Source organism: Ambystoma mexicanum, chromosome 8 (assembly GCF_040938575.1).
Source record: "Ambystoma mexicanum isolate Mex_15411 chromosome 8, UKY_AmexF1_1, whole genome shotgun sequence".
Classification (NCBI taxonomy): Eukaryota; Metazoa; Chordata; class Amphibia; order Caudata; family Ambystomatidae; genus Ambystoma; species Ambystoma mexicanum.
In genome coordinates, this window is record NC_090929.1 from 836,020,894 (window position 1) to 836,039,191 (window position 18,298).

Below are 18,298 nucleotides of genomic sequence, written 5' to 3' on the forward strand. Positions count from 1 at the left end.
TGGCTAACCTTTTCATTGTTTCTGATGTTTCTTCGGGGGACCCATGCCTTTCCCAGTATGGGCGTTATTTTCCTGCCATACATGTGGCCAACTTTTCCTTTTTCAGTCAACCTTGTGGCTAACCTTTTCATTATTTTCGGTGCTTATTCATGGAACCCATGCCTTTCCGGTATAGGCCATACACCTAGCCATTTTTCCCTGTCAGCCTTATGGCTAACCTTTTCATTATTTCCGGAGCTTTATTCGTGGAACCCATGCCTTTCCCGGTGTGGGCGTTATTTTCCTGCCATCTATGCGGCCATATTCTCCTTTTCCCGATGCTTATTCGTGTAAGCTTAATGGACACTTTGGCATTTCCCCTTTCCTGCCCTTCTTCTTATGCTCCATGCTCCCAGCTATGCTTTCCCGCTATCTCCCCTGCCACCCCTTTTGCACCGTTGGTGGTCTGTTACTTTGCTACTCTACCGTCCTCTCTGTGTCCCCTATTGACTGCCCCACAGGTTCTGTTCCCCTGACCTTAAATGATTCCTTGTTGTTATTATCGTATCCTGATGTTGTACCTGTCTTTGCTTCTATCATTATTTTCCCATTATGCCTGTTGCCCTCCTGACCCATGGACCCTGTGGTCCCCTTTATCTTTTAATCCGTTAACCCGTTTCAACATGTCTATTCGTTCAACGGCTGGGATTTGTAGGTGCCCCCTGTTCTCCCTAGTTCTACCTCCTACCTGATTTTCCTGCCCACCAGCTCCTTGGCCCCCTACTCATCTCCTCTCCTAGCTCAGTTTTTCATTACCCCTGTGGGTGGCGTCGTTGGCCTGATGCACTTTGCAGTACTACGATCTCCCCTACAATTCTCGCATCCGTGGCTGGGTTTGCATTCCTTTCCCCAGTCGCCTGGTATCCCATTCTTGAAATTTCGACATTGCACTGCCACCGTCCTTGTTGACCCATTCTTTCCCCTAACACTCCCTTGGGCTGTTGGTAGTATGTTGTTCTGCCAACTACTCTGTGAACTGTACTGCCTGCTCTCACCCCCTGATCCCTTGTTTTGCCGTACTTGTTCTCGTCTCTACCGCTATTCTATTATTAATCACTTCTGTAATCGTTTTGCCAATCTTACCTTCTATGATATCTTCCCGCACTCTGCCCCCTGGTGTCCCATTTTAAAACATTGAATATGTACAGGTTGAATTTTTCTTCGTCCCACCCTATATCTGGGAAGCGAACCATTTCTTTCCTATATTCGTGGTCATATTCTAACCATTCTTCCCCCCCACTGCTTTGTAGACCTTTAAGACTCTCTGTTGGTATGTTACAAATGACCCCCCGTCTACTGGGTATTTCTGCAAACTAACAATGGACAATCTTTGGAAAGCCACCATCCTATTATAAAAAAGTCCTTGCTACTGGTGCCCTTTTAATAATCCCTTCTCATCCTCCTCATGTCCTCTACTGAAACGTTTTGACCTCTCTTTTGACAATTCATTAATGAAAAAATATCAGTGCATTCTTTTCTCCATGTTTTCTCCTTCGCTTTCTCATCAATATACCATGCTTGCGTCTTCATGGACCGGCCTTGGGCGTCCTTACCGACTGAGGGGCCTGCCATATTTCGTCATTACTGCTTCTGCCCCTTGTATTGCTACAGTAGTGACCCCTCTCGGTGTCACCGGTAAGCTGTTGGTCGTTCCCTGGGGAATAGACCCTGGCGTACTTCCTTGTGCCACCCCCTGTGGTATGGGAACCCCGTTGCCTGCTGGTCCAGGCCCCCCTGCCCATCGCCTGCACTTCCTACCCTTGCCCTTTTCTGTTCGTTATCGCTCCCTACTCCCTTCCTATTCACTCATGCCTTTAAACGGCCCCCCTTTTTACCTTCACTACTTTCGTCTCTGAAGACCTTAACCCTTGCTTTTCCCTGTGCCTCTTGTGCTTCTTATCCTTCCCTCCACGGGTTCTGGGCGACTTACCCTGAGCCGTGCTGCATGCCTTTAACCTTTTTACCATTTTTCCCCCCAACTCTGTTATCCCTTTTCACAGTACCTTTCCTTTGCTTCCTCAACAGCGCCTCCGGCTGCTCCTGTGCCCCTCTTGGGTCTTCTCTCGACCTCCTTTGGCCTTGTGGTATTCCATCTTCCTCTTCGCTGCTGCTGGACTCCTCTAGCAGCAAAGGCGACCTTGCCCTTGCCTTTTCATCCTCATTCATTACCTCGAGCACCCATTGTGCTCCATGCTCCAAGGTTCTGGGCGACTTACCCTGAGCCGTGCTGCATGCCTTTAACCTTTTTACAATTTTTTCCCCAACTCTGTTATCCCTTTTCACAATACCTTTCCTTTGCCTCCTCAACGGTGCCTCCGGCTGCTCCTGTGCCCCTCTTGGGTCTTCTCTTGACCTCCTTTGGCCTTGTGGTATTCCATCTTCCTCTTCGCTGCTGTTGGATTCCTCTAGCAGCAAAGGCGACATTGCCCTTGCCTCTCCTTCGAATAATGTTTTGGCACGCAAAAATCCTTGTGTGCCGAGTCGCCTGCTCCAAACATAATTTTTGTTTTAATCTTCACCCCCACCTGTGCCTTGAACCTGCGCCCTGGGGATATGTAGTCAGTATAACGTTCGCCTGAGCTATCTCCCAGGCTCTTGCCCCTTCTTCTGCCATCTCGTGAAACTTGCCCCATCTTCTTTGACTAATTTGTGTGGGCAACTGATTGGCAAAATTAGCTCCTCCGATTCCTCCTTCGAATGTTTGCTTTTCTTGCCTCTCCTTGCAGCCTGTGCCAATGTGTGGCCCCACTGGTCTGCTTCGTGCTTTTGCTTGCTTCCCGTGCTTGTGGCACATGAAGCGTTAATTGTGCCCTGTCCATGCGCTGGATTCTTGCGCTTTTTTGGCCCTTTCGTCTGTCATTTTTTGCTGATTCGCTTTTGATTGCACTCTGTTTTTAGAAAATTCAAATGTTTATAAATGGCTGAGCTATATGTGCCCCAGCGCGCCTTGAACTCGCCACCTTCTGTTCCGTGACCCTCCGCTCTGCTTGTTGAGCCATGGGTGCCTATGCCCATCTCTGATAAGTAATTCTTGCTGTGCGGTGTCCCTTTAAGACTTGCTGCTGCTTCCTATCACGTGTGCTCTGGTAGCCACGCCTCTTTGCTTTCGTGCTCGTTCCGACTTTTCGCGGGAATTACCACCCTATCCTGAACTAATACTTCGTTCCTTTCTCACCGTCTTCTGCTTCACCGACTTCCTCTGCTACCTTCTTCGCCTCTCCGAACTGCCGTCCCTTCTTCTCCGTGCTCCTGCCGGCATCGTGGCTCCCTCCCTCGCCTCTCCGACTGGCGTACCTTCTCCGTGCTCCTACTGACTTCGTATCTCCTTCTGTTCTCTGTTCCTCGCCTCCCGACTCAGTCACGGCACCTGATGCTCTTCCCGGCTCCTTTCCGACTGTCTCTCTCTTTCCTCTACCGCCGCTGCCGTTACCTGGATCCTTCACCACCGTGGATTTCTTCTTCCACCGACCTGGACCGGATCACGTTTCTTCCAGCGCTGTGCCATCTATACGAGGTAAGAGAGTGAAAACGTGAGAAGCCCGTAGAGGCAAAAAACGTTTCCTTCTCCCCCTTTTCCAGGCCCTGGGAGCTTACCCGAGTGAGGTGAGCTCCTTGCCTGGTTGTGCCTATCCTGCATTTGCTTGGGGTACTTATACCCCCCTGGCCCTTTGTTGTCCCTCTGGGGAGGCCGGACTTCCTCCTGCCCCCCTGTTGCTTTCCTCACACCTTTCCCCCATCGTGTGGGGTTTCCCTAGCAACGCTGAGGGTGGGGGCGCCGCTTGGCTGCCATTACGCAAAGAAGAGGATTAATAGAAATTGGCTGAATTGCATACAAAATGGATGAAAAGGAAGAACATGGAGTGGACAATAAGAGAATAAGGGGGAACAGCTATTGAAAGGAATAATCTAAAAGTGAGTCAAATGGGAGATAAAGTGGCAAAAACATACAGAGAACGGAAACGAGGATTTGAAGAACTAAAACATCAAGAGAAGATGATGGTTAGGTAGCGGTCAATAGGCAACTGGTCTAGAAAGGATGACATATTATCAAGTAAAACGATATTTTGACTTACAGGCTTTCAGGCCACCGAAAGTGCCTTCTTCAAGCACATCATATACATAAAGAGCGCTTCAGAGGCGGGCGGCACAGAGCGCATTCTGTCTGCCCGTGTCACCGCACAGAGGGCTCGTTGTTTCCGCGGGTTCCTGCAGGAGGGAGGCGACGGTAGGAGAGGGTCGAGCGATGGGAGATGGGGCGGGCTGAGGAAGGGGCAGGGTGAGGGGGCAGGGCTCCCCCCAGAGGGCCGTCCCCCGCAGCCCATGAAGGCAGCCCCTTGTGAGCCGGGGATGCTGCCGTTCACTCTGCTCTCAGACTTTTCTGTACCACTTTTCCAACTCTGGATCCAAGCTTCCCGGCGTCTCGCTCCTGTCTGCCCCGGCGTGAAGGCGTCTGCTTCCCGATCTCTATCGATTTTGGCGTGAAGCATCTGGGGGACTCGGCAGCCGTCCCTAGAGGACTCATGGGCAAGGAGACGGCACCCAGGCGGCTCGGCCAGCTGCACCCTGCGCTACCGTTAGCTGAAAGGCTTTGGCGGTAGCCGGACCGAGGGCGCTTTTTGTCTGCTGCTGAGAGCAGGAGAAGCCCACCGGTGCATTTCACTGCTCCCCGAGTTTCTGTCCGGGACTGGGGTTGCCCCTCTGCCGAGCAGTGGCTGTGTTAGGAACGTCTACACTGGAAAGGGGTTTCCCAAGTCAGCCCCCTTCTCTAAGGGATCCGTGAGCTGAGCTCCCCGGCCAGCCGGCCCAGGACTGACCCATCTGGGGAGGAAAAGAGAGGGGGCGGATTAACAGACTGGATGCTGTCTCCTCTCCTCCCTGTGAGTACCGTTTTATTGATTGCTGATCTGGGAGGTCACTCGCGCGCTGCTCTCCGGCTGTCGGGGCAGGTTCATTAACGCAGCGCGAGTCAACTTTTCTCGTAGCCTCTGGCAAAATTCTTTGTGATGCTGCTTCAGCGAGATTTCATTTTAAACTATGCAATGTTTAACAAATGTTTGCCTTCGTTTAGCTCTTGCTAGCAGTTTGGTTTTCAGCGCTACACTAGGAAGCGCATAGAAGGTGGCAGTGGCGTCGCTAGGGGAAGGACCTGAGGGGGCCGGCCTCCCCTTGTGAAACGCTGGCCCCCCTTGTGCCCCCCTACCTAAGACGAGCAGTGAACATGTTCTCCCCCTACATTTGTCTGTGCCCCCCCCCTACTTTTGTCTTTGGCCCCCTCTGTGCCCCTCCTAAATTTGATTCCTAGCGACGCCACTGGAAGGTGTGGGTGGTATAAGCAGCATATTAAAATACTACACCTTAGGATCATTTGTGTTTAAATTGCCACCGCCACTGGGTATCTCTTAATTTCCATTTTTAGTGTTTATTAAAATAAGAATGCAATATACACACTGTTCATAACAGCTATAACGTCGGTTTGAGACCAACGTATGTTGCAAGGCATTGACACACTGAGCTATATTGACTGTGTAGATGCCAGTCCCAACACGGACTATTTAACATTATTATCGGCTTCTGGACAGTAGGGGGGAAGTTATTGAGAGATCTGGGAATATCAAACATTGGTATGATAAAACATAAAACGTAGTGTTAGTTAATGAACGGAAACAAAAGACGCCAAATCACGCCATTAACAGAAGAAAAAAAACAGTCTACATTAGAATAGTGTCTCCGGCAAGGCAAGATCCTGAGCTATTTAAATAAACACTGACATTAAACGGGACATGTCGAACCATTACGTCATCGCAATTTGGGTACAAAAGCAGCGCCCTAAGGTTTTCATTGGCTTTTGAAGCGCAGAGTGTTGGGGCCACGACGCCGATTTTGGGGGTGGGGTGGCAGGAAACACGTTGCTGTAGCGCGAGAGATAGAGTTGTGAGGTGGGCGAGGAGTTGGGGGATAGAGCCGAGCAGGCTGTTTGATCTGAGTCAGCGTGTGCTCGGAGCTGAGCAGGCAGCCCCGGCATCGCGGAGCTCCTGGGCAGCAGTCTGGGCTTGCAGGGGCCTCGAGACTTCTATTGCTGTTACCTCTCTGCGCTCTTCTGAGAGCCACGGTGGCCCGTAGGAGCCAAACACAACTCTGCACATCAGACACGAATTCCTGTAGAACTTCAAAGCAGCAGATCTCTGGCCGCCTGCGAAGAGCCTCGATTCAAACACTGCAGACACTTCCAGTACTGCTTGAAGCCCGGTTCCATAAAACCGCGAATTATGATTATATTGGTTTCATGATGGTGCGGGCGTGGGTGCGTGCGTACCAAAGTCCCGTACACTGTCCGAACAGATGTCGTGCGCAAGGGGCGTGTCGCTGTTAATGACACCCCTAATTCAACATGGGCTACAACTGATGTCTTGGTGTCAACACCCTGACAGATATTAGTGATATAAAGACGCACGCTAGAGTGAGCGGAAGAGGCGTTTGCTCTGGTTACCAGCTGCCAGGAAGTGGCTATGGATGCTTGTGCCCTGGGGCCAGGTATTTTACAACTGTCTAAAGGCTTGTTAACTGAGCTGAGTGACGCATAAACAAGACTCAAACATGCTTTTGAGTGCATGGCAAAAGTGGAATTAAGGCTCCATTATCCCAGTCGCCTCTATAATCACAAGTGGTGATAAAGCCTGCGTGCTTGGGAGATGAGTGATTAGGTTGCTTTCCTCGGAGGTCTGGGTGAGTGATGGGCCCTTCTGGACTGTACACCGGAAGGACGGGCCATGCAGGTGCTGAACCCCGCGCAGCTCTTCTGCGCATTGCAGGAGGTTGCTTAGTGGCTGCGTGGACCCTGGAGACCCGGGCTCAGTTCTGCCAGGTCCGCTTGACTTAGGGCCTCATCAGGTGTGGGCTGGGCTATAAGGAACGCTGGAGATTTCCCAGTGGGCCTCTGCACCCCGGGCCTATTTTGTGTGGTATTTCCACATTTTGTCATAGGAAAACGGTTTGGGCCTGCAGAAAATGTGTAATATGAGGACACTTTGAACATTATTTCCAGGGCCTCTTTTGGTTCCCAGTCCACCCCTGGGCCTCATCGTCAGTGCGGCTGCACAGTAGAAAAGGGACTGACATGGCGATACTACTACGTTCATCGCACCACCATATACCGCGTTTGGGGGGGAAAGTGGAGGGGAAAACCTGCAAATACTTAGATGGAAGTGTCCCCCCCTAACCCCAGTGGAGTAACTTTGCTGAAAATGTTGGTGAGGACATGACATCTAAATGGAAGGGGGCCCTTGCCAAATGAGTGGGACAAAATGGTGTGCCACAAAAGTTGGGGGGGGCAAACACCCTTATCCCACCCTTAAAAATACACCCATACCCCCAGCCCCCATACTCCCTGCACACTTTATCTGAAAATACATGTGGAATGAACACCAGCGGAATCCTCCAATTCCTAAAGGAGTCGTTTGGGGGCTGCATCAAAGGGGTACAAACTGCCTCGAAATCTTGCGGATTCACCTCCAGCTCCAAGGCGGGAATCTGGTGCTGATCTGGCAGCAGAGGCCAAGACAGGGTAGGGCCTAAGCGGGCAAGGCCCCCCCAAAATGTGTAAATGCCCGCTGAGCAGCGCTGTGTGGGCATGTACAGATGTTAATGTGACTGCAGTGGGCCGAACTGCATTAGCTTCAGGCCCCACTTGTTAGACAATCCTGGCTACACCCCTGAGTATTGGCATTCGAGGTTTCCACCAAGCTCATAATAAAGGTCCTTAGTCTGTAACCCTGAAATTACTTTGTCTTCACGTTTGTGCATAGAGCTTTTACCAACCGTGCTGTTGCAACAGTGAGTAGCATGAAAGAGGATAGATGCGTGCATTTTATTCATAGACTGCTGTTGACTGGTAAAGTCCTGCACGTAAAGTGGTCTTGTATAGCTCACTTAGGCCATTTCGGCAGCCTCGACAAGCGTGCCCTTGCAAGAAAAGATGGAGGCCGAGGGAGGGGAGAGGAGGCTTGTTGGCTGGATAGAGGGAAAGGCAATTGAGAATCCTGTGCTGCTGATCCTTGCAGGCCGACCATACCTCAGTGTTGTGGTGTTCCTGGGTGGGTAGTGGGAGAGAAGTCTTAGTCCATCCAATAGGGAGAACCTAAGATCACTCTAATGAAGTCAGTGCAGCGAGGATCTGGTTAGTTAGCCACTAGTGGGGGGTGGGGGTGATAGGGCTAAGATAGTGAGCAGTGGTGTTGCTACTTTAATACAGTGGTTCCTGGGTACATTTGCTGCCCCGTGCCAGAGCTGTTTCTCCTGCGCGTACTGTCAGGAGGATAGAGATGAAGATCTTTCTTGGTTAGAGGGGGTTTTTAGGTTCAAAGTTATTAGTCCGGTGCTGCTGATTATTCAGTTGTCCTATATGTTCAGGCGGATTCTTGCTGTTCCAGTTTAGTTTTATGGACATGATGAGACCTGTCATTAAGGAGAGCTATCGCCAAAAGTCCTTGGCTTGTGAGCTGTGTGATACTTTGTAGCATGTTTGTATGTCAATGTGAGCTTTCCTGCACTGTCTACCCTTGTGTCGCCGGCACCTAATGTCTGCCCATGTGTCCCAGGTTCCTCAGACTGTCAGCACATGTGCGACCAAGAGAATTAATCCAAGAGACACACTGCTGATCCTCACGCTGGATTCCTCTATCTCAGCACTTTAATAGAACATATTATTATTAACCAAATTAAAGGAACAGGATTTACAGACCTCTGATGGATGAATGCCTGAGTCATTTCTGCCCAGTTTCAAACCTGCGTCCTGCTGATTCAGCACAGCTGCAGAACGTGAGTGTTTAACTTGCTGACCTCTCTTGCCAGCATTATATGAATACTGTGTGATTTTTGTATATATGAGGTGTCAGTGAGGCGCATATGTATTTCCATATGTTCCTCACCTTTATTGCCTATGTCCCCCCAAAGTCCTTAGTCAACTTATTTGTCTGTGCAATCAAAGATTTGCATACAATTTACATTTGCACCAAACAGTGGTGTCCTTCAAGGGTCTGTCATATCCCGGTCTTGTTTAACATCTACATTCAGCCCCTGACCAAGCTCATCTTAACTCACGGCTTCCTGTGTTACTCCTATGCAGACGATACATACATTATTGTGCACCTTGGTGTTTCCCAGGCTGGCATTGCGTGAAGGCTTAGATTGGATACTGTGGGGGACTGGGGGAGCAACAGCTAGCGGAAGCTGAATGGTGACAAGACTGAGGTGCTGGTGGTGCCCCCCCTGTGGCATGGCTCTTTTGATTCCACTGTTCTGGCCCCCTTCCTGTGGCACTTGTCCTACCCCAGTGGCAGCTGTTAAGGACATAGGGGTGAAAAGATCTGCCTCCCTCACAGCTGAGGACCAGATCAGGGCTGTTTGTCAGAAGGGCTATTTCCAGTTGAAGATTTTGCGCAAGGTCCTCCCCTTCATACCAGTTGAGTTTAGAGCTCCGGTCATGACCTCCCTTGTCTTATCTTACCTGGATTACTGCAACTCTCGCTATCTAGCCAAACATGCATTCCTGATTTCTGTCTGCAGGTTTTGCAGAATTCAGCCGCGAGAGTGGCTACTGGGGCACCTAGTCGTGCTCATATCGCTCCTGTTCTGCGACAAACTGCATTGGCTCCCGGTGGCTAGGCGGGTTCAATTTAAATCTTTGATGTACCTCAGCTTGCATGGCACTGGGGCGGAGTACCTTCAGGCGAAACTGTGCCTGTATGTTCCCACCCGGTCTCCTCATTCTGCTAGTGCCAGTTTGATTGTTGTTCTCTGAGCCAAATATTCATGTGTTGGGGGTAAAGCTTTTGATGCAGCTGTACTTTGAAACGCCCTCCCTCTATCACTCCGCTCAATGGCTAACTACCTGTCTTTTAGGCGCTCTCTTAAAACATATCTGTTTTAACGCACCCATCTCTCGCTTGTGCCCCCTTTCTCATCAACTTGCTGCTTAGCGCCAAGAGGCATCTGGGTGGATGTTGCACTATATAAATGTCTAACATAACACAGTATCTGCCCAAGTGCCCCAAGTTCCTCAGTCTCTCCGTCAGTGGGCTAAACATTTCTGCCCGTCTGTCCACGAGTAACAGCAGGCGGTTCCAGGTAATAATGTCCCCACGAAAATATCGCCATGCAAAAATATCGCCATGCAAAAACATCGCTGAAAATTGGCCGTTTTTTGTGGGGACATTATTGCATGGAACATGCGAGGGACACCCCCGCAACCCTCAAACCGTTTAAAAAAAAAAAAAAAAAAAAAATTTTCTCTGCCAATATTACCTGATACCCAGCAGGCATGTTGCTAGGTCTGGAAAAGATCCAGGGCTACTGTCGGGACTTTTGGGACTCAGGGCTAGCTAATCTTTTGGCTGTAGCCCTGAACTTTCTGTCCGGGGCTACAACCAAAAACCCGGGGCTTAAAGTCCACCCCCTAGCAACGCGTCTGTGTAACAATCTATGCATTCCAATGTGTTCATGTGCATCTAAACTTATAACTCTACCTACTCAGGTTTGTTTCTGTGCCTTTATGTGCTCTAAAATTCTTATTTTGCCTGCCTGTCTGCCCAGAGTTCTCTTCTCCTTATACCGTCTGTCCATTTGCTCCAGGTTTCTTACCCTGGCTGTCCTAGCTAGCCCCTCAAGGTAAACGTGATCCGTGTGGGAATTCTGGCAAGGAGAGCATTGCGAACTATCCCACTTCTCACAGGAGAGAATAGCAGAGGCCATCTTCCTCTCTATCTGACCAATGACCTTCTCATTGTCAGTGAGGACGAAGGATCTACCAGCTCTTTACGCTGGTTGGATGGATGTGAGGGCTAATGGGTAGCTGGACTGGCAGACATAAGAGCACGCGTGTGCATCCTCTGTGATTATCCAGAATGCTTAAGAAGTGATTTGAAAAGGAACGACAAGATTCAGCGATTCCTTGGCAACACGTGGGCATCATTTGTGTCCTCGCCCACGGTACATATGGTGCAGCGTGTGACTCACGGTAAGCTCTCTGAGGAAATTTGCACTTTACCACAAGACACATGCCCACACACATGGCAACCATGCACATCGCTGCCAGACATCTGCAGTCAGACGGATGTGAAATGTCTCGTGCACGCATGATGCTCAATTCCGGCGATAATCAGCTTTCTAAGCAGTCCACGCTTTGCCAGTGGAGGGAATGGCGGCACAGGAAGTTAACGAAGTGTGCTCAGTGTGTTAAGTTAACAGATTTGTACCAGCCACCGTGGTTCAACACCACTGAGGCTTGTCTGGAAAGTCGAGCGTTCTGCCCCCGGCCCCCTCAAGGGGTATGCAGGTTTTAGTCTGTGGGGGACTGGAAAAGGCCTTTAGAGGAGAGGCAGGGTAAAGGCGGAGCTGAGCTAAAGAAACGGGTGAGAGAGATGGAAGGCAGGGTGTCGCCTCGTGATCGTGCGCATGCCTCTAGCACCAGAGAAGAGCGATCAATGCATAGCGTTGATCAAGAGAGAAGGCAAACACACAATAACATTGGGAATGAGCAGAACCCGTGAGGACAGTTCCTAGTACTTTAAAAAAGTGTGATCATTAGTCAATAAGCAGTTGCACGATGCGCTTCACTTCAGCTCTGGCAAACCTTTAGAGTATGGATGCTTGATTGTCTGTTAGAAGGTACCCTAACCTGCAAGACCCCAGACAAAACACAGTAACTTTCGGTACGGTCTGATGGCGTGGTCTATAAAGCTATTAGTTGCCTGGAGTGAAGGGGGTTAAAAGAGGAAAACAAGGCAACCTGCCTGGATAGTTGCTGGGAACTGGCTAGTTCCCAGTAACCATGTACAATGTAATGAGGAAGGAGTGGCGTGTCTCAAATCCCAGCCGAACTGCATCTGCCGGTGCAGCACGGCAAAGCAAGCGAGTGGGGGTTAGGGCCGGTAAACATGAAGAAGCCGGCACAAGTCTGCTTTGTGCGGCCTGGCAAAGCTTGTGTACAAGGGGGCAGAAGCATCCACCCCCCGCCCCCATCTGGTTAAGGTAAGGAGGGGGGGCAGAGGATTCAGACTGCGTGTCCTACGTCTGTCAGGTGCAGCCCGTGTAAGGCGTGGAACAGTGCTCAGGGCTCTTGTTGCGGCACTCGCATTACGGGAGCGTCGTGCTGCCAGCCCTGCCAGCAGTGCAGACACTGGGAATGACGAACTTCCTCCGAAATGGCCACTGTCAGATGGAATTTCTGAGCCACACCAGCTGGTATAGCTTGGGCATTGGCCAATGGGGGAGTGCCACGTCACTTTCCAGGACATAATATATTTTTATGGTGTAGTGGCAATTAGGAGCAACTTAAGGACAGCACTCTAGCCGGGTAGGTGTCTAGTTAAAAGAATTACCATTTTCATGTTTCCCTTAGAGTGTGCCGAGTAATCTATAAGCCTGCAAACTCATTGCAGAGAGATATTCTTTAGAGATAAGATGTTGCAGATTTAGCAAAGACTATAATAATAATTATATATATATATATATATATATATATATATATATATATATATATATATATATATATATATATATATATATATATATATATATATATATATATATATATATATATACACACACACATAGTATGAAAATGGACCATGAGTTCCCTTTCCAGGCTGTGTTCAGTGGCTTGGGAGAGTTGGGAGAGAGCCTCCTTTGTTGTGTCCACAGCTACTTTAGGTGAAGGAGACGTGTGGCACATTTTATGAGTTTTCGGCGACTACACATTGCAAGGGCAACACAGAGAATGTATGTCGACAGTTATAACCCATGTATTTCATTCTATATTCTATGTGAAATCATACAGACCTGCCAGGGAGATTAAAGTCTAAGAGAGGCTGTACACCATAAAGACTATACATATGGGCAATTCATGCAAATGCAAGCTTGCGTGAAATTCATGTATCCCTGAAAAATGGTAAGCATTAAATGCATCTATGGTCATCCCAGGAAGAATAATAGGCATTAAAGCATAACATATAATATGTGTATCTATATATAAGCAACACGGGTTAGAGAAGCATCCGTCTTCAGCATTTCTGCAGTAGAGAGAGGAGGATACATGAGAAGTACAGAGGACTGTCCCCTTCTTAAACATTCTCAGCATATAGCTGAGCACTCCAGGCGTTTGGAGCTATTTAGATCCTCCCACAACATTGGAGCACCTTAAGTGAGGCCCGAATTACATTCCCAATTTGCTTGTTCCAAACAGAACACTTTTGATACTCAGAGGCAGAGTCTGAATGCTGGCTGATCTTCCCACAGCAATGTTTCACATCTTACTTTACTGTGGAGTGGTTATTTTTTTAAAAAAGGATGGGGGTCCTCAAGAGTTTCAATCAAGAAGAAAAGGAGAGGCAGCACGGCTGATTCAAGGCGGAGTCAGGAACATGGGGGACAATGGGCTGGAAGGTAAAAGTCACAGTACTATGTCCCTGAACCTTAGTATTGCATCTCCTGATGCTTGGCATTGCACACCAATTTCGTGAGTGGTCGCAAAGTTGGCACAATTTTTGCCATTAAACATATTTCGTGAGATGTGCGCCAAGATGTAACACCCTATCAACTTCTAGACACACGGGGGGGGGGGGGCAACTGGTTAATGGCTGCAAGTGTCACATTTCCTTTGGGAACAAATGGGATGGAAGATGTATTAATGTTTCAGAACTGCTCTTTTCCAGATGATTAGATTGGCGTGACAGCTGTTTATCTATCCAAACCGACAATTACCACATGTACTAATAAGTAACACTTTTACGTTTGTGAGAAGCAGTTTGCAGAATGAATGTTAACATGGCACTTTGTATCAAGATAATGGGACTTGATACTTCTACTAAACGACAGCATCGTTTATTATGCATTGTTTAGCAAAACAATGTCATTCATTTGAAGTGTTCAGTTGGGTGCATATTTATATTTATAAAGGGGCGTACATTCTTTATGTGCTGACTACATTTTGCTATGATATGATAGGTTATTTATAATGCGCTTAATACCCAGAGGTTTCTAAGCGCGAACCCAGCGACCTGTGTTTCTCCGTGTCATTTTGCTTCAAAGGCTAGCACGTTGCCCCTGAGCTATCCTCCTAAAACAAATTGGGGCTCAATTTCCCGTTTGTAAGAGATTGGTTGTACATTGAAAAGGAAGGTGGTTTGTGCGACAATGACCCTGCGTGGCCATCTGAGTGTCTGTGTGTGTTTGTGGAGGCAACTGAGGGTGCCAGGACCTCAAAGCGTATTACTTGATGTGGTACCTGGATGGCATGGGGAGGGTCCCTTGTCCCCCATAGCGCTGGGAAAGGCTATCACAACATGGTATTTGCTCTTGTTAGTGGGCCTGGAAGGAAGCCTACAGAGGGTATAGGAAGTCAGGCAAGTTCTTAGCACCATGAGTAGGTGTTCCCAGGAGAGGAATTCTGGGAAACACTTGTTTTCATCAACAGCATCCTCCCACAGATGTGTCCAAGCCACACAGAAGAAGGTCACTGGGTGTAGGTTTGGCCAGGGTTGGGAATTTACACATCCTTTGTCCAACACTCCAGAACCAAGGCCCATTTTGATTTTATTTTTTAAGTATATTGGATTGTTTTTTTTAATAACGTGCCTACTACCATACCTGGGTTTGGTTTCTAAGCGCAGATCTGGAACTCGAACTTCTGTTGCTCTAAGTGGTCTTGCTTCCAAGACACGCGTCTTGCCCCTGTGCTATTCTCCGTTCACAAATGTGAACGGTAAAAGACCCCATGTTTGCTTGCCTCGTGGTGTTTTCCCCATGTCTTTGTGACATTTGCTAATTATTAACTACTGGTGAGTGGGATTAGGTGGGGAAAAGAACACACATTGCAAGTACTCCCAACTAAGAAGCAGTGTGGAATTCCCCTCCATTCCCACACAGAAGCAAATCCCATTTAGTGCTATACAAGGTATAAAACAAGATCAGCTATGTTATGTTTGAGTTTGCTTTGCTTGCTGCCATTGAGGTCTTCTAGTGGAAATCCACATGCTTTGGTGCTTGTGTCATCGCACTGCTTTGAAATTTAGCAGTTGTTTGGTTCTAAGAGTCTTTCTTAAACTTTGCCGATTGTTTAGGAATGCATTGTGATCCCATCGCAACCTGCAAGGCATGGATCGAAATGCATGTTTGGTGAGAAGATTCTGGGTGTTGGCCATCAACCATTGAGCACGAGCTTCCTCTGGGATGTGAGGATTTGACCACAGATTTAACTTCCACACGAGATGCAAACTAGAACGTGTTGTCAATTACCTATGACTCATTATGCTTCCAATGTCTTCTCATGGTTTCATGATGCACCTTTTTATATGAACAAATTTCCACACACAGGATGAATGTCGCAAAGGCATATTTGTGTGACACCTGCGGAGTCCAAACTAGTATCTGCTCATGTCTCGCTAACTAGGATCTTCTAGGTTCCACCCCGGAGCTAGATTGCTCTCAGCTCCCCGAAATATCATCCCTGCAAAGTATCTAAAATATGTGTGTTCCCATATCAGATTTGTACCTGTGTCTACTTTTCTCCATCTCCACACCTTTACTTGTCTAATCTCAAGGGGTGCACTAGCAATCCCCTTGCACTTTGCACCCCCCCCTCCAATTGACCATTGGCACCATTGCCTTTCTTTATTAGAATGTGCGGGGTCATATAAGTACAGCGCAAACGAAAATGTCAAATTTCGACATCCCCATTTCAACCCATATATATATGTGGGGGGATGGGTAAAGTAAATCATTCATGTGGGAGGGAGTTGGGAGGCTGCAGGGGGTCTCCCCTGTATATATATGCAATGAAAAGGGGGTCAAAAATCGACATTCTTGTTTTGATCAGTAAAAAATGTACAGTAATCACATAGATCCGAATGTGGGCCCTGTTTTTTTGTGTACCCCTCCTGGAAATCTGGAAATGAATACAGGCCGGGGTAGGATTCCTCTAGGCCTCACAGGGACATAAAATACTGCTTCACATGCCTGCGGCATCCTGACACTTCCAATGTGCTTGGGGCTTCTGCTTGAAACATGAACCCTCCAACACCTTACCAGCGACCGCAAGGTTGCCACTTCCTGGTTCTGCAGCGACTCACCTTGATGACGTCTATATCACTCACTTCGATTGATTGGACCTTCCTGGGCAGGCTAGTCCTTTTGTGTTTGGTGAGCTGGGGATCCGTTTGCACTGAGCCACATAGCTTCCATGGCAGCCCCAAGCCAAATCCTGCAGCTCAAGCTCTTGACTTCGGCCATGGGAAATTGGGAAGCGCAGATGTAACTTTACTAAATCATGCCTTATAAATGACTGTTAACACTTGTATGAAGTTAAAGACAAGAGAGGAAAGATAACTAGAAAAAAGGAAGAGTCCAAACTAGGCACATCTTTGCTGTGCATCTTTTTAGCAGAGGAGAGCATTCCAAACATGTGCAATTGCTTTGGGGGGGGGGGGGGCACACCGTTCCGGGCGTCGTAACCTTAGCACAGTGAGCTGCGTCCCAACTGAGGTCCTTAGGTTCTGTATGATTAGCGTCTGGAATACCACGCGAGACTGAAGCTAGAGTGGACCTTTTTCCCACAAACCTCTCAAGTCCAAAATGGCCAACTTGCTTTTCACCCATAAAACTCCTGCTGTCCAGTGCAGGTCGTGCAGAGTGGGGTGATATGCCAGAAGTGTTAAACCCACCACAGCATACCAGCACCAGACTTTTTCAGCGGTTGCATGGTAGTCACACTATCTGAGTTGCCTGTAGTGCATTTCTGTAAATCCAAACGCATCATCCCAAATGGGTGGGCATCTGCTTCTAATCTTCTAGGCGCTATAAGGGAGCTTGAAGCTGTGACTGTCCTGCGAGATAATTATTTGGCTTTAACCACTTTTCCAGGTCTGGGCTTTCCTTTTACATATGGTTGGTATCATTTCCAATTTGGCAACTTGCAGGGAAGGAATACGTCAATTCCTAGAATTCAGTAGTTTGATAAATTAAAACCCAAGAAAGGGCAGAGCAGTGTAATGTAAGTGGTATTGTATAGTGCCCTTCTGCCACTATTGGTGGCCTCGCTGCATGTGGTTCTGTAAAAAAGAAAAATAGAAAGTGGTCAGGGTTCATTTGTGGGATAGTGGGTGAGGCAGATGCAGAACCAGTGGTGTTTGTGGGTACAGGTCTGAAGTACCCAGTTCCTGAGTGCCACCTGCTTTCTATGGGTCTGGCAGGGAAAAAACTTGGGAGTATTGTTATCCATAGGGAACAGCCCACGATATGATACATTACAGCACTTTGGGTCTGCTAAACTGCTAATGTGGGCGAGTGGGACAGGGCTAAAGAGGAAAGCGTAGTCGTGGCTTGGTTAGTGTCCATGTGCTAATGGTTCGGGCTGTGGTGGCCGCCTGAGCAGGGCTGGGGTTTGTGTATCTATTGTAAGGTGGTAGGGAGTCGGTCAGTTGGGGGAAGAATGGAGTAGGCTTACAAGATAAAACAAAGTGCAACCGTGCGCTCCTACCTCTTGCCATTTGCAGAATGGTCCCATTTCACTACCTCCCAATGCCACCTCTCTGTCTCTCTCTCAATCTATGTCACAAATAGAGACTCTGTGCCGCGGGAGGAACAAAAGCAGCATCTGTTACTTAGCAAATGAGAGAGCACTCACACATTAGCGTGAACTGCCTGCTAACGGTTATAGGGGGCAAGAACTTAAGGATCGGTGGAAGGGCACCCAGAAATGTGAGGGCCGCAGTCACCCATTTCACCTTTCTTAGTATGTTTGTTAGCAGGCCCAGAGATGCCTCAACTCTCATTTTAACATGTTTTGGTGCAATGCTCAGTGGCCTGCTGGGACTTCTGCTCATCGAGGGTAGGGCAGGGTGTTTGTCAGGCACTGCTCGGGGCAGGGTCCAGAATCCCTACTCGTTTCACTCCGAGGTCTACCCTGCTGTCTTTCGTCTGGCCAGGGACCAGAATGCTTGCTCATTTCGCCCAGAGGTCTACCTTCTTGTCTCCCACAAGCCCCAAACTCCTCACATATGACTCTTAGCCCATCTCACTGAGATATTCCGTTTTTAAAGCATGGCAAAGTAATGTGTGGCCTGGCTTAGTGACACAAAGATGCCCTCCTCACTATGTGTCCCTGTTGTGAGGTGTCTTTGACGTTCAAAGCAAATTGTTCTGGATGCATGGGTGAGATTTGGAGCCCAAATAGATCATACCACCTATGGAAACACTAGCGTGAAATCCA

The 18,298-nt window shown here is 48.4% G+C and overlaps 1 protein-coding gene across 3 annotated transcripts in view; it reads left to right on the top strand.

Annotated features, from left to right (window-relative positions):
* The first annotated feature begins 4,187 nt into the window (after nt 1–4,187).
* The window catches only part of CHST3 (carbohydrate sulfotransferase 3), a 309,745-nt gene continuing 295,634 nt past the window's right edge, over nt 4,188–18,298 (top strand). The window contains exons 1-2 of one of the 3 annotated variants that reach the window (XM_069610715.1): nt 4,190–4,916; nt 8,634–8,853. Coding sequence is in view for 1 of the 3 variants with exons in the window: in XM_069610713.1 (XP_069466814.1) it covers nt 4,896–4,916 (21 nt within the window). In the remaining 2 variants the exon portion in view is untranslated. Of the gene's footprint in view, nt 4,917–8,633; nt 8,854–18,298 lie in introns of all 3 variants that reach the window. The other 2 variants (XM_069610713.1, XM_069610714.1) reach the window with 2 other exon arrangements.